This window comes from Neophocaena asiaeorientalis, unplaced genomic scaffold (assembly GCF_003031525.2).
Source record: "Neophocaena asiaeorientalis asiaeorientalis breed wild unplaced genomic scaffold, Neophocaena_asiaeorientalis_V1.1 scaffold133, whole genome shotgun sequence".
Lineage (NCBI taxonomy): Eukaryota > Metazoa > Chordata > Mammalia > Artiodactyla > Phocoenidae > Neophocaena > Neophocaena asiaeorientalis.
Window position 1 is genome coordinate 2,327,144 of NW_020174429.1, and position 26,073 is coordinate 2,353,216.

General features: G+C 41.9%; 2 protein-coding genes, 1 long non-coding RNA gene and 2 other non-coding genes across 7 annotated transcripts in view; 3 read left to right on the forward strand and 2 right to left on the reverse strand.

The window, feature by feature from the left end:
• ACAA2 (acetyl-CoA acyltransferase 2) overlaps window positions 1–1,377 on the reverse strand; it is a 42,666-nt gene extending 41,289 nt beyond the window's left edge. The window contains exon 1 of one of the 2 annotated variants that reach the window (XM_024756797.1): window positions 1,255–1,377. In XM_024756797.1, coding sequence (XP_024612565.1) covers window positions 1,255–1,270 — 16 coding nt within the window. In that variant the 5' untranslated portion in view covers window positions 1,271–1,377. The remainder of the gene's footprint in view (window positions 1–1,254) is intronic. The other variant, XM_024756796.1, reaches the window with a different exon arrangement.
• A 115-nt stretch (window positions 1,378–1,492) lies between these two features.
• LOC112407473 (uncharacterized) lies at window positions 1,493–22,985 on the forward strand. 2 transcript variants are annotated; one of them, XR_003004754.1, is made up of 5 exons: window positions 1,493–1,629; window positions 6,931–6,996; window positions 10,183–11,362; window positions 12,690–15,800; window positions 16,246–16,323. It is a non-coding gene; the product is annotated as an uncharacterized LOC112407473 (long non-coding RNA). The 2 variants fall into 2 exon arrangements; XR_003004753.1 differs by lacking the exons at window positions 12,690–15,800; window positions 16,246–16,323 and adding an exon at window positions 22,381–22,985 and having other exon boundaries at window positions 10,183–10,332.
• LOC112407505 (small Cajal body-specific RNA 17) lies at window positions 1,929–2,069 on the forward strand. Its single transcript, XR_003004762.1, has one exon.
• Window positions 2,147–2,228, forward strand: LOC112407503 (small Cajal body-specific RNA 18). Its single transcript, XR_003004760.1, has one exon.
• The window catches only part of MYO5B (myosin VB), a 373,495-nt gene continuing 363,546 nt past the window's right edge, over window positions 16,125–26,073 (reverse strand). The window contains exons 35-39 of the mRNA XM_024756795.1: window positions 25,564–25,714; window positions 23,841–24,126; window positions 23,065–23,239; window positions 21,600–21,680; window positions 16,125–16,483 (exon numbers count right to left, since the gene is read on the reverse strand). Of these exons, the coding sequence (XP_024612563.1) occupies window positions 16,331–16,483; window positions 21,600–21,680; window positions 23,065–23,239; window positions 23,841–24,126; window positions 25,564–25,714 (846 nt within the window). The 3' untranslated portion in view covers window positions 16,125–16,330. The remainder of the gene's footprint in view (window positions 16,484–21,599; window positions 21,681–23,064; window positions 23,240–23,840; window positions 24,127–25,563; window positions 25,715–26,073) is intronic.

The following is a 26,073-nucleotide window of genomic DNA, read 5'->3' on the forward strand; positions in this document are numbered from 1 at the left end:
TCCTCTTGTCTCAGAATACCTATTTCTCACTTGAACTGTTCACATGTCATTTTGGCTCTTCTGAGCTCCAGATCCCCCTAACCAACTGCCTACCTGATATCTGCTGAGCACCTCAATATTCTCTTACAAATCTGTCCCTTCCCCAGTTTTCCTCACTCCATAAGGAGTATCATCATGAACACAATTCCTCAAACCAGAAACCTGGTCATTCTTGACATTTCCTTCTCATTGATCTGCCACACCAAGTTCTGTGAATTCCAACTCCAAATCTATCTCAAATCATTCCTCCCCCTCTTCCCCAACTCCACTGCCCCGGACTAGAGTCAAAACCATCATCTGATGCTCCTGGGCCTTTGCAATAGATTCTTAAATTCTCCTCCTTGCTACATGGGCAGCCTCATAGCCCTGAGGAAATGGGGGCAGATTGGATATCAGATCCTGTTATTCTACTTTAAGGTAGGAGATTGCCTTCTTTTGAATTTAGAATAAAACCCCACCTCCTTCACAGAGCCCACAGGGCCCTGGAGCACCAGAATAATGGTTCTCAGTTCCTGCCAAGTGTTTTTCTGCCCGGGGCCTTGTGTTCCATCTGAAGGTTCTTCAAAGGACACAGAAAGTAAGGATGAGCGTTCATCCTTATTCCACTGACTGCGACCATTTGTTATGAAAAGAGAGTTTACATATTTTTTTAAAGTTAATAACTGTAGAATTTATGTACTCAATGACTGCACTCTTCTGCACTCACTCGAAAGAATAGAAGGGAAACGGATTAAGGAAAGTTCTCCAACAGATCGCCACCAAGCACCGTGGGGGGGAACGGAAATCCCCTGCCGACTGCAAGACAACATTCCTTCCTTTCCCCCAAGCCCCGCCCACCCTCTGACCAAGTCCGAGGCCGCCGGGCTCCTGGGAAAGGCACCCCTCCGCCCCAGGCCGCCTCGTGCTTATGGCGCCGCCCCAGTCTTCCAAATAGCTAACCTCGAACTAGGTGGGTCACTACCGCGCGAAGGCAAATGACCTTCAAGGTCAGAAGCAAGCAAACCGTGGTCTCAACTCTCAGCTGTAAAGTTGCCGGGAGATCACTGTCGCTAGTGCCTGACAAGTATGTTTTCTCCTAAACCCAAACAGTGCTTTCGGGTTGGGGTTTTATCAAGTCCCCTTTACTGCCTAGGATGCCTCGACTTCCCGCCGGGACCGGGCCCTTCCCCACCCCCCACCAACCAGGGGCGAGAGAGGCGAGGCTGTAGGGGTCACCTCGGAGCAGGGCCATGGCGGCGGGCGGCAGTGCAGGGGTCCTCCTCGGCGACGCTGACGTACCGCCCCGGACACCCGGACTTAAAGCGCGCGGGGCGGCGCCAGCGTGGTCTCGGCCGCGCCTTTTTACCTACTTCGCGCCGCTCGGCCAGGGCTCTCTCTCTCTCTCTCTTGGCAGGACGCGGCCCTCTGCGCCACCCCGTGGGAACCAAGGGTACCAAAACCTCCCGGGGAGACCGCCCTTGGACAAGAGAACGTTCCTCGCAAGCGGATTTTTTTCCTCATATCGCTGTTTTTAAAGACTTTGTCTCTCTTGTCAAGAGAATGATTTGACTCTACCCTGTCCATCCTATCTACGCCCCGCTACCCCAACAGGTAATTAACGTGCCTCTTCACCCCCACTCCTGAATTTTCTTAAACGTATGACCAGGCGGCCGAAAATGTTGAACTGCTTTGAAGTAGGTGGGGTGCGGCCGGGCGCTGCCTGCGGACCGGAAGTCGAGTGGGGGAGGCTCGGAAGACGGCGGGAGGGGATTGGCTGAGCGACTCCCGCAGGCTGGGGAGAGCGGCTGCGCAGACCAGGGGCAGAGGCCTAGACTGCGGGGCAGGCGAGGGGGACAGGCCCGGGGAGGTTGGCGGGCGTGGAGTGTAGCGAGTGGCGTAGGGCAGGGGCGCCCCCGGGTCCACCATGCAGCTCCGGATGAAGCCGCTGTATTTTCCTTATATGATCGGGCCCCATGGCTGGCGGCGCCGCTGGCGGAGCTTGAGAGGATTATGAAAACTTGTCAGGCGAAATGGGGCCAGGGAACCGGGGGCTGGGAGATTAGGGTGAGCCGGTTAGGCTACGGATGAGGGAGGTTAGGGATGCCTCTGCCGCTGTAACTGTGAGCCCTGGTCGATGATGACGTGACCACTGCGCAATCTGAGTTCTGGGAACCAGGTGATGAGTGTGTGCTGAGAACGGACTGAGACCGGGCGAGCAGGAAGCGACCCGGGCAGAGAAGGGGCAGATAGATCCCCAGCGCCAGGGCTCGGAGGCTGGCCAGGCTGCCTCGGGCTTGATTCGCGTGGTCGGTGTGGTGTGCTCCAAGGACAATGAACAAGATAAACTAAAAGGGCCAACATCGCCGGAACAGAGTTACCAGACCCTTAATGACTCTGTCATGCAGCAACCATTGCAACATCTCTGAGCTTTCCCAAGCAGCATGCCTTGCTCCTTTTCCATACCATATACAGAAAGGTATTCATCCCACTGGAAACATGCAGATCCTACCCAATCAGCGGGTGACTCAGCAGTCCCTTTGTTCTCTGGCTATAAAAACAGACAAGCAGGGTATATGCCCAGTAGTGGGATGCTGGCTCGGATCAGCTCGCTGCTTTGTGACCACCTAGAGGGGTGGGATAGGGAGGGTGGGAGGGACGGAGACGCAAGAGGGAGGGGATATGGGGATATATGTATATGTATAACTGATTCACTTTGTTATAAAGCAGAAACTAACACACCATTGCAAAGCAGTTATACTCCAATGAAGATGTTAAAACAAACAAACAAACAAACCAGAGAAGGAACCCACGCTCAGGGTCGGCTTTCCCTGGCTTCCAGGAAGTCGGCCAGCTGTTCTTGCAGCGACCCTTCTCTTTAATAAACTCTATCTTCCTCACATTCTGCCTTGTGTCTGGAAATTCTTTTCCAACCTGTGCTGGGACCACACAGTTGGGAAGGGGTGGTAGGAGGCACTGAGGTGTTCTGTGAGCTGTCAGGCGATGCTTGCCCTAGAATCCTGCTTTTCAAATGCCTTTGTGGCCCTCTCACATTGTGTTTGTTTGTTTAATTTTATTAATCTATTTTTGTCTGCGTTGGGTCTTCGTTGCTGCGTGCAGGCTTTCTCTAGTTGCGGCGAGCAGGGGCTACACTTCGTCGCGGTGCGCGGGCTTCTCACTGTGGTGGCTTCTCTTGTTGCGGAGCATGGGCTCTAGGAGCGTGGGCTTCAGTAGTTGTGGCGTGCGGGCTCAGTAGTTGTGGTTCGCGGGCTCAGTAGTTGTGGCTTGCGGGCTCTAGAGCACAGGCTCAGTAGTTGTGGCGCATGGGCTTAGTTGCTTCGCAGCATGTGGGATCTTCCTGGACCAGGGCTCGAACCCATGTCCTCTGCATTGGCAGGCGGATTCTTAACCACTGCATCACCAGGGAAGTCCCTATTTGTTTGTTTTATAGTCCAAAGTTTTCATTATGAAAACTTTTGAACATACAGGAAAGTGGAAAGACTTCTACAGTGAACACCCATATATTCACCACCTGTATTCTACAGTTGTTAACATTTTGCCATATTTGCTGTATCACGTCCCTCCATCTGTTCTTCCATCAAACCATCTTTTTTTATTTTATTTTATTTTTAAATGCAGATCTTAGTACACTTCACCCAGAAATACTATGACTCATGTTAGGAGGTCAGTATTTGTTTACAATTCTTTTAAGGCAAAATCTCCATGGGGTCAAATGTACAAATCTTAAATTGGATGAGTTTCACAAGTGCATATACTCTTTTAACCTAGACTACTCTCAGCTTTCAAAATATAATTTAGAACATGTCCATCATTACAGAAAATTCCTTCATTTCCCATTTGTTCTCCCAGTTATCTACTGTTCCCTTTTACTCACCATCTATTGTGATTTGACCCTCTGGTTTATTCCTTTTCTTTCTTCTGTTGCTTTGATTTGAGCAAATCCAGGAAATTGACAGTCGTCAATTCAATACATGAATTCTGAGGCTATTGACTTTAAAAAATATGTATGCTCCTTTTTCCACAAGAAGTGTATATAGTCAGTGGAATTTGGACTTTGAATAAATCAAAGCTTCCCACATACCTGATGATTTTTTTTCACCTTCATATTCTGGATGATGAGCAAAGAGCATAGAAAGATAAAAGCTACCATCTATGAGCACTGTGTGCCCACCATGCACCAGGCACTTACGTATGCTGTTTATAATTCATATACTCAGGCAATATGATAATTGTTATATAAAACTGAATAACATACAATTCATATAACAGACAAACCCAAATTAAGGAACATTCTGCAACCCCATGAAATAGGTAAGAGTTTTTTCTTTCTCATTTTATAAATGAGGAAGCTTAGACCCAGAGAGACCAAAGAATTTGCCAAGGCCTCAAATCTAGATTTGCTGAGTTATAGGTTTGAACTCTTGATTCTCAGAAGCCCAAGGCCCATGTTGTTTGTCCAGGGCTTATGGCATGTGGAACGTAGAAGCGGAGGTAGAAAAAGAGACAGGTATCATTAACTAAGGTATATGTTATAGAAAACAGGAAAGGAGGTGAATGTTAAGTTAATCTTCCTCGGTGGAAGAAATAAAGTAGTTGAAACCTTGGTAAAAGTAACATACTTGCATATGGTGGCTTGGATTAGAAGATTTATTTGCTTTTTTGGCAGGGGAAGGATCTAGGGGTATGAGGTTAAGTGTGGTTTCAGGTAGGTGGAGAAGTGAGGCAACGTGTCACTACTAGATGCTCAGCCTTTCTCAACCACGGCTCCTACAGAAAATGATTTGAATGATTATTTTCTTAATTCTTCCAAGGATGGTACAGAGCTGGTACCATTAGAGCATTAGAACTTGATTTATGTTTGAAAGCTAGTAACATAATAAAATTGAAACCAAAATGGAATTCATTAGGTGAGCCAAAACCAACACATTTTATCTCAAGCTGACACTCAGTAAACTTAAGCCAGTCAAATGTGTGTTTTGCAATGAAGAAAATAAAAATCAGAAAGCATGTGCAGTGAATTATCTGTGAGATACAGTGGCGGAGGAAATAAACAGATCTTTAAAAGTTATGGGTTTTTCCATTAAAACTTTCTAATAGTCCAAATGCAGAGTAATTGCATCTGGTCTGTAGAACTATTGATAAGGGTATTAGCGTTCTTCAATAAGAGAAAAAGTCAGGTTCTATTCAATTTGCCCCCCATATATTTATTAAGAAAAGTTAAGATACCATCACTCTAAGTATCACGGTTTCCCACTCAATACCTTACAGATCACCAGCAGCAAGTCTTTCCAAATTTCCTAAGATTTTTGTAATTAAAAATGTCATGAAAATGGATGGATTTTGAAAACCATTGGGTAAAAGTTTTACATATATTAAAAACATGTAAATCTATGTAAAGATATTTACATAATCTCAAAGTATCATGAAGAGGAAAAGTTATCCATACACTAGAGAAATCTTGTATTACCATGACCAAGTGACCAAGCTTAACATTACCAGTAATGGGACAAACTGACATCATGCACCCTCTGGATACACTGAGGACACAACCTCACTTATGTAGGATTTCTCCAAAAAAAGTCTGACTTGAATCTAATCATAAGGAAACAATCAGACAAATCCAGATTGAGGGACATTCTGCAAAATAACTGACCTGAACTCTTAAAAAAATGTCAATGTTGTGAAAAACAAAACAGGCCAGGAATAGTATTAGATTAGAGGAGATATGTGACATTTGAATGTAACATAGGATCTTTAATTGGAAACTGGATTTAAAAACAACAACTCTAAAGATCAGAATTGGGACAGTTGGGGGAACTTTCTATAAATTGCATGAGACGGTAGCATTGACATTACTTTTCCTGATTATGTTAATTATATTGTAGATATGGCAGAGATTGTCCTTTGTTCTTAGGAGGTACACACTGAAATATTTAGAGGTGAAGAGTCATGATGCTGCAACTAATTACCAAATAACTCAAAAAATGCATACAAATACACTGGCAGAGAAAGAGAGATAGCAGATGCGGCAAAGTATTACCAATTAGGGAACCTAAATACGGTTGTTCATTGCTCTATTTTGACAACTCTTCAGTAGTTATTTAACTTTTCAAAATAGAAATTGGGAGGACAAGTATCTTTCAATAAAGATGCAAAATTACCGGAAATAAATTATAATTAGTTCTTTTCATGTTTAACCATATATAACCAAGTATATATTGTATAACACTAAATATCTATATCAAAATTAGTTATTTTATAATTCTTAAAATCTAGACATGGGCCCTCGTGAGATGTAAATATTCTAAGACATTTAGCTCTCAGTATTTTTAGAAATGCCCTGTTATCATTTCTTTCTGTAATTATTTTTTTGAAAAAAAAAAAAGAGGAGTAGATCAGCGTTAAGACTGGAAATCAATGAATCTATTGTAAATCTGTAAATTCTAATGTTAAGATTTCATTAGGATTTCAGAAATAACCAGCCTCAACCCTATCTTCTACATTTTGTGGATAATTTTCCTGTGCTTAAACTTCCTATAGTACTCAAAATTAATGGTAGCTTATGCAGCAATGGCTTTAGAAGTTTCAGTAACAGAAACTGGGAAAATTGGTGGAGTTGGTAGGGGCTAGGACAATGTTAACAAATGTGTAGAGTTTTCCCTCTGTATCTTAGGGAATGGTTACAGGAGGATACCAAAATCAAGTCCCTTATCTAAAATGACATGGTATTTGGATATAACCTACACACATTCTCCTTTAAGCAATCTCTGGATTAGTTATAGTACCTTATACAATGTAAATTCTATGTAAATAGTTGCTGGTGCGTGGAAAATTCAAGTTTTGCTTTTGGAACTTTCTGGAAAAAAATTTTTTTCAAATATTTTTGATTTGCAGTTGATTGCATCCATGGACACAGAGCCCAAGGATACAGAGGGCCTTGACTTTGAATAAATGAGACAGGTGAGTTTGCTAATCTTGAGTAGTTGGGCAAGTTATGTATGTGCTCATTGTTAATCTAACTGCTTTGGTGATAACTTCAAATTTTGTTAATTAAGAAGAAGTTATTACCTTGGATGTAGTTTTGTCCTTATAACAAATACCTACTCTACAGAAAGTTCGAGTTGCCAAACAAGAACATCAGAAATGAAATGTAGACAGAAAATAATACAGACACTGATTTACCGAACTTATTTTAAGTTTACCCCAGGTCTAGGTGTGTTCCAAATAGCTTAAGATGTTGTCACAGACCTAAGTGAAGGATATATACAGTTGACCCTTGAACAGCATGAGTTTGAGCTGCACGGGTTCATTTATACGCAGAATTTTTTCAGTAGTAAATACTATTGTACTGCATGAGCAGAGGTTGGTTGGAACCTCCCATATGGAGGGCTGTCTATAAATTATATAGAGACTCTTGACTGTATGGAGGGTGGGCTCTCCTACCCCCCATTCAAGGGTCCAGTGTATTTGTCTTTGTTCCTCTCCCTGTTTGAAGGTTATTTGCAGTGTCTATATCCTTACCAAGCCTTAGAATTTCATTTAGTAATACAGGAATACCTCATTTTATTCTGCTTCACTTTATTGCATTTTGTTTTGGTTTGTTTTTCATTGAGTATGTGGCAGCCCTGCTTGGAGCAAGTCTACTGGTGCTAGTTTTCCAACAGCATTTGCTCACTTTGTGTCTCTGCGTCACATTTTGGCAATTCTTACAATATTTCAAATTTTTTCACAATTATTATATTTGTTATGGTGATCTGTGATCAGTGATCTTTGCTGGTACTACTGTAATTGTTTTGGGGTGCCACAAACTGTGCCCATATAAGATGGCAAACTTAATCGATTATGTTGTGTGTGTTCTGACTGCTCCACTGGCTGGCTGTTTCCCTGTCCTTTCCCTGTCCTCAGGTCTCCCTATTCCCTGAGACACAACAGTATTGCAATTAGGCCAACTCATAACCCTGCAGTGGCCTTTTAAGTGCTCAAGTGAAAGGAAGAGTCACACATCTTTCACATTATATCAAAAGCTAGAAATGATGAAACTTAGTGAGGAAAGCATGTGAAAAGCCTAGATAGGCTGAAAGCTAGGCCTTTTGCAAACATTTAGTGAAGTTGTGAATGAAAAGGAAAAGTTCTTGAAGGAAATTGAAAGTGGTACTCCAGTGAACACACAATAAGAAAGCAAAACAGCCTATCGCTGATACAGAAGTTTTCATGGTCTGGATAGAAGATCAAGCCCGTCACAACATTCCCTTAAGCCAAACCCTGGTCCAGAGCAATGCCCTAACTCTCTTCAGTTCTGGGAAGGCTGAGAGAGGTGAGGAAGCAGCAGAAGAAAAGTTTGAAGCTAGCAGAGGTTGGTCCATGAGGTTTAAGGAAAGAAGCTGTCTCTGTAACATCAAAGTGCCAGGTGAAGCAGCAAGTACTGATGTAGTAGCTGCAGCAAGTTATCCAGAATCTAGCTAAGATAATTAATGAGGGTGGTTAGACTAAAAAACAAATTTTCAGTGCAGACAAAACAGCTGTCTATTGGAAGAGGATGCCATCTAGGACTTTCATAGCCAGAGAGGAGAAGTCAGTGCCTGACTTCAAAGCTTCGAAGGACAGGCTGACTATCTTGTTAGGGGCTAATGGAGCTGGTGACTTGAAGTTGAAGCCAACCCTCACTTACCTTTCTGAAAATCTTAGGATCCTTAAGAATTATGCTAAATCTACTTTGCCTGTGCTCTATAAATGGAACAACAAGCCTGGATTACAGCACATCTGTTTACCACATGGTTTTCTGAATATTTTAAGCCCATTGTTGAGATCTCCTGCTCAGAAGAAAAGATTGCTTTCAAAATATGACTGCTCATTGACAAAGCACCTGGTCACCCAAGAGCTCTGATGGAGAGGTACAATGAGATTTATGTTGTTTTCATGCCTGCTAATACAACATCCATTGTGTGGCCCATGGGTCAGGGAGTCATTTTGACTTTCAAGTCTTATTGTTTAAGATATACATTTTGTAAGGCTATAGCTGCCATACATAGTGATTTGAGAAGATTAACTCTAATTTTGAAAGATGTCCTACTGTGGGTAAAATGCTATCAAACATCATTGCATGCTACGAGAAATCGTTCATGAAAGGAAGAGTCAATAGATGTGGCAACTTCATTGCTGACTTTTTTTTTTCTTTAATTTTATTTATTTTTATACAGCACATTCTTATTAGTTCTCTATTTTATACATATTAGTGTATAGATGTCAATCAGAATTGCTGCAGCCACCCAACGTTCAGCAACTACCACGCTGATCAGTCAGTAGCCATCAACATCGAGGCAAGACCCTCCACCAGCAAAAGGATTAAGACTTGAAGGTTCAGATGATGGTTAGCATTTTTGAGCAATAAAGTATTTTTAGATTAAGATATGTACATTGTTTTTTTAGACATAATGCTATTGCATACTGCAGTATAGTGGAAACATAACTTTTATATGCACTGGGAAACCAACAAATGCAATAGATGTCAATCAGAATTGCTGCAGCCACCCAACGTTCAGCAACTACCACGCTGATCAGTCAGTAGCCATCAACATCGAGGCAAGACCCTCCACCAGCAAAAGGATTAAGACTTGAAGGTTCAGATGGTGGTTAGCATTTTTGAGCAATAAAGTATTTTTAGACTAAGATATGTACATTGTTTTTTTAGACATAATGCTATTGCATACTGCAGTATAGTGGAAACATAACTTTTATATGCACTGGGAAACCAACAAATGCATGTTACTCACTTTATTGTGATATTCACTTTATTGCAGTGGTCTGCAACCAAACTGGCAGTATCTCCAAGGTACCTGCCATAACCTGTATAACCTGAGGTGTAACCATGCAGGCCCCTATTGGTCCTTCCCTGGACAGGCCCGCCCCCTCCCCCCCCCCCCACATCCTCCACCTGCCTCTTGTTGGTAGAAAAACTTTAACCCCCTAGGCCTTCCCTGAGTTCCAAAGAGCAAACTTAATCGGAGAATGAGAAAATGCAGAAACAAAAGAAAACAGTCAAGACAAAAATAATAACAGTTTAGCCATTAAACAAAGTCAAGGACCTTTAGTTCCTCCTCAAGGGCTATAGATAATATTCTGAGCCAAGTCCTTTGAGCTGTTTTGCAGATACTGAAACTGCCACCAGGTGGGAGAAGTTAACTTCGTGCTGCCCACAAGCACATAGACCCCATACCAGCTGGAACCAGAAGGTTGGTGATGTTGACTCCTGACTACCTCACCGCCAACCAGTCAGAAGAATGTCTAGGAGCGGATCAGGTACCCTGAGACCCTCTGCCTCACCCTGTCTTTCAAAGCCTTTCCCTGAAATCCATCTGGGGTTCAGGTTATTTGAGCATTAGCCACCCATGCACCTCGCTTAGCCCTGCAGTACGCTGCACTTTCCTTCTCCACGGCCCCGTGTTGGTAGATTGCCTTTACTGTGTGCAGGCGAGCGGACCCAAGTTGGGTTCAGTAACAGTACCTCCTTGGTTCTAAGTTTACCCTGCAAAATGCTAATTTTGGTGGAAGGGGACAACACTGTGTTGATGCCCTTCAGCCAAACGCCTCCTGGCACACACCTGTCTGTGAACAGGCTGGGTTTAACGCTGTTGCAACAGCAAGTCTGCACATCACGGGCACACCTTAGGGAAGTGAGGGGCAGCTCAGTGAGAGGGTGTTGGACGTTGGGCTTTGGTTAGGTGATTTGGGGAGTCCAGAGATGCAGAGGTTCACTCTGGATTGGGTGCTATTCAGAAGTAGGGTCAAGTCTTTGATTAGCTATTTCAGCATGATCCTATCTAGAAGGAGGGAAGATTAGAGCTAGACTAAAGCTGCAACTGGTGAAGAAGCTGCAGTCACCCATTAGCCAGGAGAGGGGTGTTTGGTATCGTGTGGTTTGCACAGAGATCTTGTGTCTGTGTTTAGACAAAACTGTGACGCAGTCTTGTGTTGTTTCCCTTCATTAGTCAGAGTGAGCTTGTCTGATGTGGTTTTGTAAGATTGTGTGCAGAAGGAGATCACCGGGGCCTAGCTGGGAGCACCAGGCCAGCTTCTGCCACCACCCAGACCTACCTCTAAGTGTCAGACCAGGACCCAGATGTCGGCTGCTTTGTTCTTTCGCTACTGTTACTACATAAGTGTATGCTGTCTGAAATTTGGCTCTTGGCACACAGTTTTCCTGTTGAGCTCCTGAAGATAGGCGCTCACCTCTCTGGGAATGAGGTGGAGGCTTTCCTGAAGAGAGGTTATTCTTCCACCAGCCACCCAGAAGTTTGTCCATCCTTAAGTTGGAAGTTGGGTTCCAGAGGTAACTTTTCAGCTGATCAGTATGTTGTGAACACATTTCTGTATCATGAAATATTTCAATAGGGTTCCCTAATGATGGGCGTTTAAGGGCACCTTCCCTGGAGATGTCTTACCCTGTACATTTGGGTGAGGTTGGTTATGTGAATTCTTAAAAAGATTTCCAGGTGATTTTTGTGTGTGCTCCTCTAGGTAATAAACAGTCTACCAACGTTTCCATACAAATGTTCAGCTTCTAGGCTCTCTGTTCTGCTCCAATGGTCAAATTTTCTATCTCTGTGCCAGTTTCTCTCATCAGAATTACTGAAGTTTTATAGTAAGTCCTGGTACGTATTAGGGAAAGCTTTCCCGCTTTGTCTCGAGGAGCCTCTTCCTTATCCTTGGGCCTCTGCTCTTCCATATAAATTTTAGAATTAGCTTGTCAATTTTCACCCCAAAAAACTGTACTGAGATGGATTTTAATCTGCAGACCAACTTGGGGACAATTGACATTTTTGTGGTATGGAGTCTTCTTATCTGTGAAATATATTTCTCCAATTTTTAAATGTTAATGTTTTTCACTTATAAGATCCTCCATACAGATCTTGTAAATATCTTCCCCACTGATTTGTAATGCCACCCCTACCATTTACAGAGTTATACATATGAGTCTGTCTCTGGGCTCCCTGTCCTATTCCATTGATCCACTACACCAAAACTGCCTTGTTTGAATTGTGTAGCTCAGTAAGTCTTATTTTATAGGGAAAGTCTCTCTCTACCCCAATTTGCAGGCTGTAGTTTGCCAAACCCTGGTTTAAATGATCATGAAGCATCTTTGAATATAGGCCCCTGAATAGTTTCTTAAGCATTAAAAATGAACTTTTCAGCCAATCTTCCCCACTGATTTGTAATGCCACCCCTAGACATATGAGTCTATCTCTGGGCTCTCTGTCCTATTCCATTGATCCACTACACCAAAACTGCCTTGTTTGAATTGTGTAGCTCAGTAAGTCTTATTTTATAGGGAAAGTCTCTCTCTACCCCAATTTGCAGGCTGTAGTTTGCCAAACCCTGGTTTAAATGATCATGAAGCATCTTTGAATATAGGCCCCTGAATAGTTTCTTAAGCATTAAAAATGAACTTTTCAGCCAATGTGTAGTTACAGAGTTTTAAATTTCATTTAGATTTGTCACACCACTTTTTTCAAAAGTATTTATTTCCACAAATGTTTATTCACAGCTGAATATTACAGTAACTAATACAAGCAATTTTTATAAACAAAGGTGTAGTTTACAGATTTGGTCAAAGTGGAAAAATATTTTTATTAGTAGTATTTCTTCTCCATTGTTAGATTCACCCATGAATATGATGGGATCCCCTTCAGTGAAGAAGTCCTTCATCCAAACATCAGTTGGGAGCAAAATGTTATAGTCAAATCTGGATTATTCTGATACTGTATCACTTTAGAAAGTAGTTTAAATTCATTTTTGATTGACCCCCTTTATTAAAATTAGAAATTTTTTTAGGAAAAACAATCTTGAGTATCTAATGACCTTTATAATAAGAAAAAGTCCTATGGCATTGGCATCAACCTCTAATTTTCTACACTCCCAAATTCTCTATGGTACCGATGTGTACAAAAAGTGAATTATGGCTATTTGGGTCATGCAGCAAATAATTTGAGAAACTGCAGAGAAATATACTATGAGGAAAATCTACAGTGTCCTGCCCCATGCTGTCATATTTTAGTAACTGTTTAGTCACTTGGCATTATACAAGTGCTTCAATTAGGATGCCCTTGGTGCCTTAGAATGAATGAAAACAAATTTACTGTATGTAAAAGAAATGGATTCTAATGTATTTGTTACTATAATCTTAATGCATTAAGTGAAGCTCTAAGTAAATATTTGATGAACTGATGGTAGCAGTGTTAAATTTTTTAAGTTTTCCAAGTTCCTCGTTTTGTCTGTTTTGTTTTCACAAAAGCTTTAAAATTTAGTACAGGAAAGGGAAGAAGGTCGTATTGATATGCTTCATAAAAAGGGGGGAAAAGCCTATTTTCCGTTGGGTCTGATCTGCTTGCTGGGTACCATAAGTCTAACTGCAGCTGTGATGGCACAGGGAGAATGTAGGTGATATGCATGTAGGTGATATGCTGTCAGCCTCAGCAACGAACACACATTACTCTAGGTAGACAGATAGGTCCCATATAATACTTAAAATACAAATTGTTTAATCTAAGTATTTGATTCTTAAGTAATCTTTAAAATGCTTCTCATGTTTCAAAAGACAGATCAAAACACCACCAGGACGTTATGTTGAACATGAAAATTCTTCCCACAGAAACACTTATTTCAGAGAAGTGATGTCAGCTACCTTAGTAACTGCTAAAGGCACATAGTGAGAAAAGTGTTAACTAAATTTATTAAAATATAAAGACAGATATTTGGTTTAGAATTCAAAACTTTACGTTGAATTAAGTTATTTAAATTAAGTCATTATTGATTTCATGAAGTTGGAAAATGAATTGAACTGACTTTAAAAAAAATGCAAAGAAGAAAAATGCTAACATATTAAAGATGCTTCTTCCAGTCGCCAAGTGTTACATTAAATAGGGCAGATCTAAACATTAAGTAACTGATTACTGTATTCCTTTATTCCTGGTGTCTATAAAAGAGTACTTGTTTTTTAAGTTTATATAGATCAAGTACAGCTCCAGTGAAATACCTTTACCTTCGGAAGAGGAGAACTAAACCTGCATTTCTTAGGCTAAGTAGAGGACTATTCACAAGGTTCCCCCACCCCATTTATTCTACGTGCCAAGCTTTGATTCAGTGAGTCCTTGGCACCCAGTGATTAACCAGTGACAGCAGAGGGAGTAACCCAGAGGGATGGAGAGAATGAGGGTGTAAGACAGCACGTAGGACAGGAAGCCGTTGCATTTATGGAATCACTGCTTTTTACACTCCGTAGCACTCTAACAAGGCATTTTTGGTTCTCGAAGATTAAGAACAGGCCTTACATGAAGCCAAGTTTGAAACTAAAGTGCAGTAAAAAGCAAGTTACACATAATAAACAACGTTAAAAAGAGGCAGCCACGGACTCAACTGGTTTAGACTGGCCTTCCAAAGCTAGTCAGCATGTGGGTTGTTGAAGGGTGTGGTCAGGGATGTCATATCATGTAACTCTAGCTGGGAAGGGAGGGAAAGACACAGCTCTGCGTGGACACCTAAGAGAAGCTGGGACGTGCAACGTGGAGGTCGAGGGGATCATGCCGACGACTTGGGTTGGGACGTGCTGGGCAGCGGTCTTCGCCCAGGGGCTGTGCCTCGTCCTGCCCGGCGGGCCAGGAGAGCTCCACGCACAGGATTGTTTAGGGCTCAGAGTGTGTTGTGTTTCTAAGAGCCTTTTAAGCTGAGAGGCTGAGTAAGAGAAGGTGGCAGGGTATGGGGGCTCTACTTGTACTTTGTGGAGAAATTTTTTCTTCTTGATGCAACATAGAGGCTCTTCTATGATTTGCAAACACCATCTGTTCCTGTCATGGGAGCAGCATACTGTTATCTACCAGAAATATGAAAAAAATAGTAGAAGACTGTAAACAACATGTAGGATTTTCTAATTGAATGCTTGCTTTAGCAGAGACAAAAAATTATAAAAGTAGCAAACAAATAAATTCATTGTAATATTATCATTGAATATTCTTTAAATCTCCCCATAAACCCATTGAATATTCTTTATTCTTTACAATTCATTGTAAAATTCATTGTAATATTATCATTGAAAGTTCTTTAAATCCTTATTTCAAAGCAGAGATATTTACAGTCTTTTGTGGTAAATTTGAAAAGTGTTGAAAATAACCTGAAAAGGGAAATTTGACATAAGCTTCTCTCCCTTTAAAAAGAACACACACACCCACAAACACCCAAAAGTTTTGGATAATAATTTAATAATACCTGAACTGATTTTTAAAAAAGGCTTCTCAAATAGTCTGATCCTCAAGATGAAGTTTGTTTTCCTTACTCTTTTAGTTATCTGGAATTACTAGCGCATTATGTAATGTTCTTTTTGGAGGTATCATGGCAATAAGGGATTAAAGGCTTTTATACTGACTTGTTTGGTTTTTAATCTGTAAATAAGACTTGTTATTCTTTTCTAACATTTAGCTTACACAGATTTTTGTGAAAGTTTTGTTGACTCAGGAAGTGCATGGATTAGCATCGGAAACGTAAAGAATATCTTTCTGTTTGCTCACATTTTTCGTTTGGGACTGCAGCATTTTTAGCGTAATTCTTCCATAAATTCATGACTACACAAGTGGGTTTGAGTACGTTAGGGACTGAATCTTCTAATTTTATTTCAGAAACCAATAATCAAACTGTTTAGTCTGGAGGTCGATTACACCATTGTCTCTGCATCACCAGGCATTAAAAAATATCTTTGGGAAACTTCTCAGAAGGCCCAGGTCTGTATATTTGTCCTCAAAACATCTCCCCATAAACCCATCCACACCTACGGTTTGTTGATGGGGGGAAATGTCACTCACTATATGACAGTGTCATGGTTATTAGTACCATTATTTGTTAAAAGTCCTCTGAAGGCAGTTTATGTGACTTACATATGTTTAATATCATTTTACTTTGGGTATTCTCCAGCTATGTGCAAAGATCAAAACTAGGCAGTTTCCATTTTATAGACTGGCATCTTTTATATGGCCCATGGGGACTGCTTGGTGGCTGTAGATCATGATGTATATTTGTTTAGACCGAAATCATACTTTAAAAAAATCTTCCATATTTCAAGTGTTTTTATTCTGAGCAGTAGGTACAAAATAAAATAACAGATGTGTCTTATTCTGTATAGTCCACTCTGCACAGGTTCTCAACCTCTGATTTGATCTACTTTTATAGATTTAACAGATCCTTAAATTCACTTTACTGGACTGTATACTTCCTTCTTGCTCGCACTGGCAATCGAGCTCTGGCACATGCATTTTCAGACTTCACTGAGGAACTCCAGGTTGAGACACGCTGGAATGTGGATTGAGTCCATGGTCAGAGAAGATGGATTAAATGGGAACAAAACGGGAAACATGTGCTTGAAGTCTAACAGCAGGTGCTGAGGGTCATTCCGCTCTTGTAGTTGTGCCTGTGGGGAAGAATAAGATGACGTAAAATATTTCCTCTGCCTAAAAATAGCCAGTTTTGGTGAACTCACAAAAATGAATCACAGGAATATTCCTGTTACGATAACTGGGTAGGACTTCAGGAGAATGTGGTCTCCCTCTCCCTGAGGTATTTAGCAAGGAGCGAAGATCTGGTTTAGGCTTGTTGGAGATCATGACTTTAACTCCTCTCCCAATTCTAGCATTCTTTAAAAATTTTCCATCTAAGGGAGAATAGAAAAATATAGTTCAGGTGCAAATCATATGGCGAGGCAGTATGGTGAAGTGGTTAAGGCCATGGGCTCTGGAGGCAGATAACCTGAGCTCTAATCCTGGCACCACCCTGGGTGAGTTCCTGAACCTCTCTCTGCCTCAGTTTCCTCATCTGTAAAAAGGAATGGGGAGACTGACATCACACAAAATGACAGAGCAGGCACCTCTAGGGGTCAGTCCCTCCACTGAAGCAACCACCGAGCTAGAAAAAAGCAACTGGCATCAACTATCTTGTAACCCTGTAACCTGGTTGGACACTTACAACAACCAGGAGAGTGCCTGATGAAGGGAGAGCCTGCTCATCTCTGCTAAGAGATCAGTGTGCATCAGCTACCATCCCCCATTCTCCAGCTCCACTGCAGCTGTAGGGATAGTAACCCACAGTCCTGGAGCAGCTGGCTGGTGCCAGGGTAGGCAGTGAGATCTTGTCTTTCAAAAATCTGGGGTTGTGCACTTTGGTTGGTCTGGCAGTTCCCTGAAGGACTGGCACAGATGCCTGCCTTGATTTTGGCTCTCTTGGGATGCAGTGCCTCCCTCCAGCAGCATCAATTGCAAGATTTAAAGGGATAGAGCCCATCTCCTTTTCCCTTTATTTGGAGCCAGATATAGGAAAAGTATAATAACTAAAATGAAAATTTTCATTTAGTTCACTAAAGGGGTCTAACAGCAGACTTGAGCAGGCAGAAGAAATGACCAGTGAAACTGAAGATAAAGCAATTGAAATTCTTCAGTTTGAGAAGTGGACAGAAAAAAGGGTGAATAAAAGTGAACAGAGCCTGAGGGACCTGTGGGACACCATAAAGTGTACCAACATATACATCATAAGAGTCCCAGAAAGAAAGGGACAGCAAACTACTGGAAGAAATAGTGGCTGGATTCCCAAATCTGATGAAAGATACATTTTTCTCTCTATATATCTCCAAGAAGCTCAACAAACTCCAAGCAGAAAAAGCTCAAAGAGATTCACACTGAGACACATTATAGTCAAAATTTCAAACCCCAATGACAAAGAAAGAATCCTGAGAGCAGCAAGAGAGAAGTGACTTATCACATAATAAGGTATCCTCAATAAGAGTAAAAGTGGCTTTCTTATCAGAAACCATGGAAGCCAGAAGGCAGGGGTGATATATTTGAAGTCCTGAAATTTCTTCTTTCTGTCAACCAAGAATTCTATATCTGGCAAAACTATCTTTCAACGTTGAAGAATTACAGTCAGCCCTCTGTATCCATGGGTTCTGCATTTGTAGATTCAACCAACCATGGATCAAAAATATTTTTAAAAATTGCAGGGCTTCCCTGGTGGCACAGTGGTTGAGAATCTGCCTGCCAATGCAGGGTACACGGGTTCAAGCCCTGGTCTGGGAAGATCCCACATGCCGCGGAGCAACTAGGCCCGTGAGCCACAACTACTGAGCCTGTGCGTCTGGAGCTTGTGCTCCGCAATGAGAGGCCGCGACAGTGAGAGGCCCGCGTGCCGCGATGAAGAGTGGCCCCTGCTCACCACAACTAGAGAAAGCCCTTGCACAGAAACGAAGACCCAACACAGCAAAAATAATAAATAAATAAATAAATTCTTAAAAAATTGCAGGAAGTTCCCCAAAGTAAAACTTGGATTTGATACATGCTGCCAACTATTTACATAGCATTTACATTGTATTAGGTACTATAAGTAATCTAGAGATGATTTAAAGTGTACAGAGGATGTGCATAGTTTACATGCAAATACTATGTCATTTTATATAAATGACTTGAGCATCCACACGTTTTGGTACCCATGGAGGTTCTAGAACCAATCCCCCACAGGTACTGAGGGACAACTAAGTCATTTCCAGATAAACAAAAGCAGAAGGATCTGGTTACCAGTAACTAAAGAAAGTCCTTAGGCTGAAATAAAAGAACATTAGACAGTAGCTCAAAGCCGTAAGAAGAAATAAAGAACACTGGTAAAGCTAACAACATAGGTAAATGTAAAAGCCAGCATTATACTTTTGGTTTGTAGCACCTTTTCTTGTATGATTTATACAAATGCAGAAAATAATTATAAATCTCTGTTAATGGGTACACATGTATAACAGATGTGATCTGTGACAATAACAATATAAAGGCAGAGGGATGGAGATGTATAGCAGCAGAGTATTTGTGTACTACTGAAACTAAGTTGGTATTATTTAAACTAGGTCGTTATAAGTTGAAGATGTGAATAGTGATCACCACAGTAACCACTAAGAAAATAACTAAAAAATATACAGAAAAGGAAAGTAGGGAATCAAAATGATACACTCGCTACAAGAAATAAACACACAAAAAGGCAGTGATGGAAGAATTGAAAAACACAAAACATATTAAGACATCCAGGAAACAAGTAGCTAAATGGCAGAAGTAAATCCTTTATCAGTAATACTTTAAATGTAAATTTAAAGGCAATTAAAAGGCAGAGATTGGCAGAATGGATTGAAAAAACATGATCCATCTACATGCTATCTACAAGAGATAGTTTAGACACACAAAAAGTTTGAAAGTAAAAGTTTGATAAAAGACATTCCAAATAATCAGAAAAGAGCTGAAATGGCTATATTACTGTCATACAAAATATACTTTCAATTAAAAAAGTTTACAAAAGACAAAGGAGGACATTATATATCTGTAAAAGGCTCAATCTATCCAGAATATATAAGAGTTACAAATATACATGCACCTAGCAACAGAGCTCAAAATACATGAAACAAGAATGGACAGAATTAAAGGGAGAAACAGTTCTGTAATAATAGTTGGACACTTCAATACCCCATTTTCAATAATGGATAGAACAACCATATGGAAGATCAACAGCAAACAGAGGCCAAAGAACACCACTATAAACCAGTTAGACTTAACAAACATATACATGACCAATTTGGAGTTATCCCCAGAATGCAAGGGTGGTTCAACATACAAAAATACAAGACTGATATTCCTGTGTATGTATATACCTCATGCATTGCTGGTGGGAATCCTTTGGTGTGTTTAACAATCCCCTTAAATTTACATTCTTATAGGTCAGCATATTCTGTCCTCACCACCCAAGTTTGCTTTAATAAACAACTTGTATTTATCCTACATAAGGTTCAAGTACAGGAGGATGGCATGGATTGTCCGAGCCTTTCCTCTGAGCACTGTCTAGGGAGAAACAGAACATAAAACTCTAGAAAGAAAAACCAAACCAAACCAAACCAAAAAACCATTTTTTGAAAGAATTGCTGGACATGGGAATTGACTGCTAAGGAAGACTCAGAATCTGACTGTACATGTCTCCAGAGAATATCTGACCAACTTCCATTGTCTTTTTCCTACTTCCTTAATTCAAACCCAAGTCTGACGTGGCTCATATTCTTTGACCTTTGGCCTGAACTCTTCTGTAAACAGTGCCAATTTATAAGCAGTTACAGCTCTCCCTCTAATGTATGTTTCAGATATTTAAAGACAGAAAAGACTTTCTAAATCTGCACTTTGCTTTGTGTAAATCCTCAACTCTCCATAAAGACAGCAGCAGGTCAGAGAACTCAATGGCTTCTGTCATTAGTCCTTTCAGCAGCTGACTATACAGTATCTGTGTTGGTGGCTCTGCCTGCTTCTCTGTGACCCCAATCTTCAATAAACCACTGCATTTCCCCCACTGCCTTTAAGAGAACACCCTCCCTTGATCTTCAGCCTCTATTCTCTATGTATACATGACGCTCAAGTTAATTTATTCTTTTCCTGCCTCTTCCTCTGATTACTTTTCCCCATTTCATTTTATCCTTGTTTCATATTGACAATTACTTCACAGGCTAAAGAGGTTGTTTAAAAGTTTGAGAAAGTATTAGGTCTCCTCAAAATGTTACCCACATATACTAATGGGAGAAATGCTCCTCGTTTTTTGAGTAATCTTGATGGGACTCATCATTTACATGCTGTCCGCTACAGCGCCCACAAAGGTTAGGCACTCAGCCCAGATCACCTAGGGCTCAGCTTAGGTAGCTCATCTTTTTTTCTTTTTGAAAGAGTGATCTTGGGGGTCTTCTTATTTATTTATTTATTTATTTTTGGCTCTGCTGGGTCTTCGTTTCTGTGCGAGGGCTTTCTCTAATTGTGGCAAGCGGGGGCCACTCTTCATCGCGGCACGCGGGCCTCTCACTATTGCGGCCTCTCTTGTTGCGGAGCAAAGGCTCCAGACGCGCAGGCTCAGTAGTTGTGGCTCACGGGCCTAGTTGCTCCGCGGCATGTGGGATCTTCCCAGACCAGGGCTCGAACCCATATCCCCTGCATTAGCAGGCAGATTCTCAACCACTGTGACACCAGGGAAGCCCAGGCAGCTCATCTTTATGTAAAAATTCCCATACTCTTAAGACAGATTTAAATAATCATTTCCCTGAAATGTTTTCTTTCAAGCATATTCCTAAGGGCAAATATTGTAAGCCTTAAGAGTCAAGATTTAAGAGCTCAAGTTGTTTTCTGAAAAGAGTATTTCTTAGTTCCATTTGTGGGTAGGGTTGATATTCCGCTTACTTTGTTAATTTCATTTTGTGCTACAGTTTAGTAACGTGCTAGTGGCAAATGAACTACTTAGACAATGTCTAAGATCTGAGAGGCAGAGATGACTGAAGTTCAGTCTTCTGTGCGTATATGATAAGTTATTCATGGGTGGTGTGGCTCATATTTACCTAAAGAGAACACCTAAAAATGTAAGGTCTTCTAGAATGTAACGTTATTTCATTAATAAAGAGAAGCAAGGTTAAAATCTAAACTACCAATTCTTTTATTTGTTTTACACTAGGACTTTATAAAATTGATTAATATTTTAAAACTCACCTGGATTGTTCGTATAAAGGCCACGGTTACCCGTTCTTCAAATTCATTCAGGGGAGTATAAAGGTTCAAAATTTTGACAATCTGTTGGAATAAAAACAAAAGTTTAGCACAGAGCTAAGTGAACATAAGACAACTTTTGAATTTTAAAGAACATAGGACCTTGGCACAGGAGGACACTTCTCTTTAGGCAAGATCCACAGTTTAGATACAGCTGGCCTGATGTTTAGGGGTCTACATTTAGTAAACTGAGTCCAGAAGCTCTGCCTGGAAGATCTGAGCTCTTACCCCATTCCTCTCTCCCGTATACCTGCCCACCCTGCCCTCTACGCTCCATGGCTTATAAAGTAATGAGGATTTGAGGAACCTGCTGCCTGAAGCACTCAGCCTCTCATCCACGAGTAACTTAAAGGTTTCATTTAAAGAGTCCTGGGTATCTTACCTTATATGACAAAGGTCTTAACAAAGCCTTCCTACCTCCCCCCATCCCCAAAATCACTTACGAAGGAACAGATTTTACTCCTGTCTAAGTGGAAGCTAATCCTCTGTCTGCTACCAACTGTCTGGGGGAAGTAGCCAGCCCAGGGGCAGAGTGAAGCCAGTTGCAGTCTAGGAGTAACCTTGTGAAAGCAACATTTTAAAAAGTTTCAAAACTTTCAGTACACTTGTAGAAGGAAGCAGTTTTCCTAAGAGTTTGAGATCTCATATCTTAGTAGTTAGTGGAGGAGGTAAGGAAATGTATGTTTACTTTGCAATGCTGAGTTTGGATTTTGCTGTCCTTTAGGTGCTGGGCAGGGAGAAGGTGCATGATTTAATTTGGAAAATCTGATTTCCTCATGCTGGTCTCATTTTGCACTACCACCTTGTGGCGGGCCCATTTCTAAATAGGCACATTCATGACGGAGGGCAAGGTCACCTGTGTGTGGACAAGATTTATCTTTTTACAGACTGGTAATATCTCTGCAACCGAGTCCTAGTACAAATATAATTTTGAGCGGAAAAGGAAAGGAACATTTAAATGCCTCTAGCTAGATTCTCACTGACTTTATTTAAAATAATGTAAACGGATGCTAAGTGAAAACAGGACCATAATGGAATCATAGCTGTAAAGAAAACAATTTAATGCCAAATGCTGGATGCTTAAGTTTCTAGGTGAGAGACATTCCAGAATTCACTGTAAGCGTTTAAAAGAGTGTGTGCCTAAGCTTGACGTTTGTGGGTTGACTACCTTATCTTTCTACGTAAGCAAGAGACACCAGAGAGTTACTGGGAAACCGTGGCATCTTGTTTCATAGACCGAAGTAGCCTTTGGTTCATCCAGGAACATCCCATCCTCTGGACCTTCAGGACTGTATCATTGGGAGCAGAAAGGGCCAGGAGTGCCACACTAAGAAACAACCACCGGCAGGAACAGACTTGAAATGGAAGCTGGGCTTGCTCTGAGGCCCTCGGCTGACAGTGACCACACCTGCTGGGTGCTGAGGGCGGTGCACAGGGAACAGATGGCCTCTGCATCTTCGGGGCTTTTCTTCTTTAACTGCAGGAGCTGGGCTGCTTGGATCAGAGGTTCCATGGTCTCAGCAACTTCCCTCTGGTGTAGGTTTCTTCCCCGAAGCCACTCCTCCAGCTGACTTATATTGTACCTTAGACACAGGAAAAGTGAGCTCTGTTAAACCTGGCCTCCTACTTCACTGGGAAGAGCTCACCTCTTGTGTTTATTTTGCAGGCCAGCTGCCATTAATGTTACCATTCTCTTCATCTTAATTGTCCCACATGGGCAAAAGCGTGAAAAGTACCTGGCGCTCGATAACTTTTTGTGTAAGAGTGGGTGCTTAAAATCAAGCCAAGACGAAGTACCTAAAGTGTCTGTACTAAGTTAATGAGGAAAAAAGGCATTAACTATATTGAATTAAAACTTAACATTTAACATTCGCAAACACGTTTGTACTTCTCTGTGAGCCTTCATGCCTCTTAAGTCATTAATTTTTCTCTCTGACCTATCCACCTCATGTTTACAATCTTTATATTAAAGTATGTAAATGTGTTTAAGCTCTGAACTAATTTGTTTACCGGGTCACCATCTCAGTGTGTGATGAATTTCACCAACCAATAAAAAGGTGATGGATCTGAGTCACATACCGACTGTGACAAGGACAATCAGTTGCATTTGGATTTCAGTTTCAGGGACGAGTGTCCCGTGCCCGACTGGGGCTGGTGTGTGCCAGGCCAAGGCGCCTCTCGTACCTGAGCTGCATGCCTGTGCTCCAGGAGCAGACGTCCTTCCTCAGAAGCAGGTTGTTGAGAGTCACCGCGTTGATCATGTAGAAGAGCTGTTTGAACACCTGCAGGATGATCTCGGGGTCCAGGCCCTGGTCGCACATGACTGTGTGGAAGGAATTCATCTGGCGGATGATGGCTTCCAGGCAGTAGGAGTTATCTCCATCCGCCAGGCTGGAGGTACGCTTCCGGTAGCCCGTGGGCTTCACCCCAGACAGACCCTGAATGCTCTCGTTCTCCAACATGGCAGACACTGAAAGAAAAGCATGATTAGAGAAGCTGCGTGTTCCCAAGGAAGATCTGTTTTCGGGTCACTGAGATCACACAGTACTCAGGGCTTTGGCAGTGATCCCACCCAGAGGTGAACAAGGTCGACATGCATTTGGCATGGAATTTCTAACCTGTTGATTTCTACACAGAATAGGACTTCCACATAGAAATCTTGGACTAAACCTGTGGACCACATTTTCGCGTAAATTTATTGGTGATGGGACAGAGGTAAAAGGCACGTACCGACTTAATTCTGTTCTGGCTTCTGTGCTGAGAGACCAAAATGGAGCAACTTGGGTGTAGTCATGGCCCAGCCACTGACCTGGGCCTGGACCCTGAGATCAGCCTATAGGTGTTCAAATAGCTTTTCTCCATCAGCCACCGACCATGTAAATCTTAGGTGAGCTGGTCCGTCACACTTACTGCCCAGCACTTAACTACAGGTCAGGTACTTTATATTCAGTATTCCTTTTAATCTTCCAACAACCCATTTCCTAATGAGGAAACTGAGGCATGAAGAGGTTAAATAACTTGCCCAAGGTCACCCTGCTAGGAAGTGGCAGGGCCAGGATTTGAACCCAGGTATGTCTGATTCCAGAACTGATGCTGTTAACCATCATCTTACCTGAGCCATGAAACATCCCCAGTTCTCCCTGTCTGGTGAGAATAAACTGGCACCTCGTAAGAGTCTCAGACAGGAAGAAGGATTTGGAATGAATCTTATCCCAAGGGATATATTTCTGGATGGCATGTAGGACTCTGTCCTACTTGGAATTCACTTGTAACCTACTCGTGTTGTAAGAACCTGGGGAAAGAATTACTTACATGGTCCAGGAGACTATTTCCTCAACAGCCTTTAAGGAGCACAGTGAGTGATGCATATACGTGTCACACTTTTCTCGTGACTTAAAAAATAACTGCTCTGATTTCATGTTAAGTGCCCAAGTGTACTGCTTTGGACAGAATGTTTAATAAATATTTATTGCGTGAGCGTTTACTACTGTGTTCATTTATATGAACATAGTTAATGCGTTCCTTTTTCCACGAATAAAGTATATATAGGGGCAAGCGGATTATATCTTTTCACTGTACATGCATTTACACTCTCTGAATTTATATTTATTACTTATGGAAATTAGTTTGTTTTGGGAAAAAAAATACAGTATATTACAGAAAAAGAGATAAAGGAAAAGTGATCTATACTCTCACTACCCAAGCATCACATGCTTTGACGGGCTGGTGTTGAAAAGTTCATAACCGCTTTTGAGTAGATGGCACACATCTCCTCAGCTTCCTTCACTGGGGAGGTCCTGGCTTTCTGGAGGCCGCACCTAAGATACCCGGTTCCCCAAATGTAGGGAGTGCTTACCCTCACTTCGGATCCCATGATGAGCGCAGGAGATCTCCCGTGCCAGCTTACCTATCATCGGCTGCAACAGGCCCTCGGAGATTTTAATGAGCTGCTGGTAGATCTGAATGGAAAGGTCGCTCAGCACCTGGCGGTATTCAGTGAGGTCGAAATTCTTAAGACAGTGCTCATTCTGCTTCGCCGTGTTCTGAGTCATGAAGCCCTGCAGAGGCAGATGGGTGCTGTGCTGAGGCTCCGTGGCCCGCCGTGCTCAGCAGGCCTTCTGGGCCTCCAGTCACTTTCTCAGTACCCTATTTGTGGGGCCCGATCAGGCTCTGTCTGCTAATATGACGTTCTACCAGACCCTGTCGGTTCTTTGAGGTCTCGGTGATGGCTCTTAGACTTGAGGGCAGTGTCAAAACTAAGCAGATAGCGGACTCAAAACTGCTTAATGAAAAAGGCCACAGTCGTTTAGTCCAAATCCCTGAAGTTTCCCTAAGGTAGCAAAGTGAAGGTTGGTAGCAGGTCCAGGGAAAGAGGGAATCCATGCTTTCTGACTCGTTACCCAATTCTCTTCCCAAT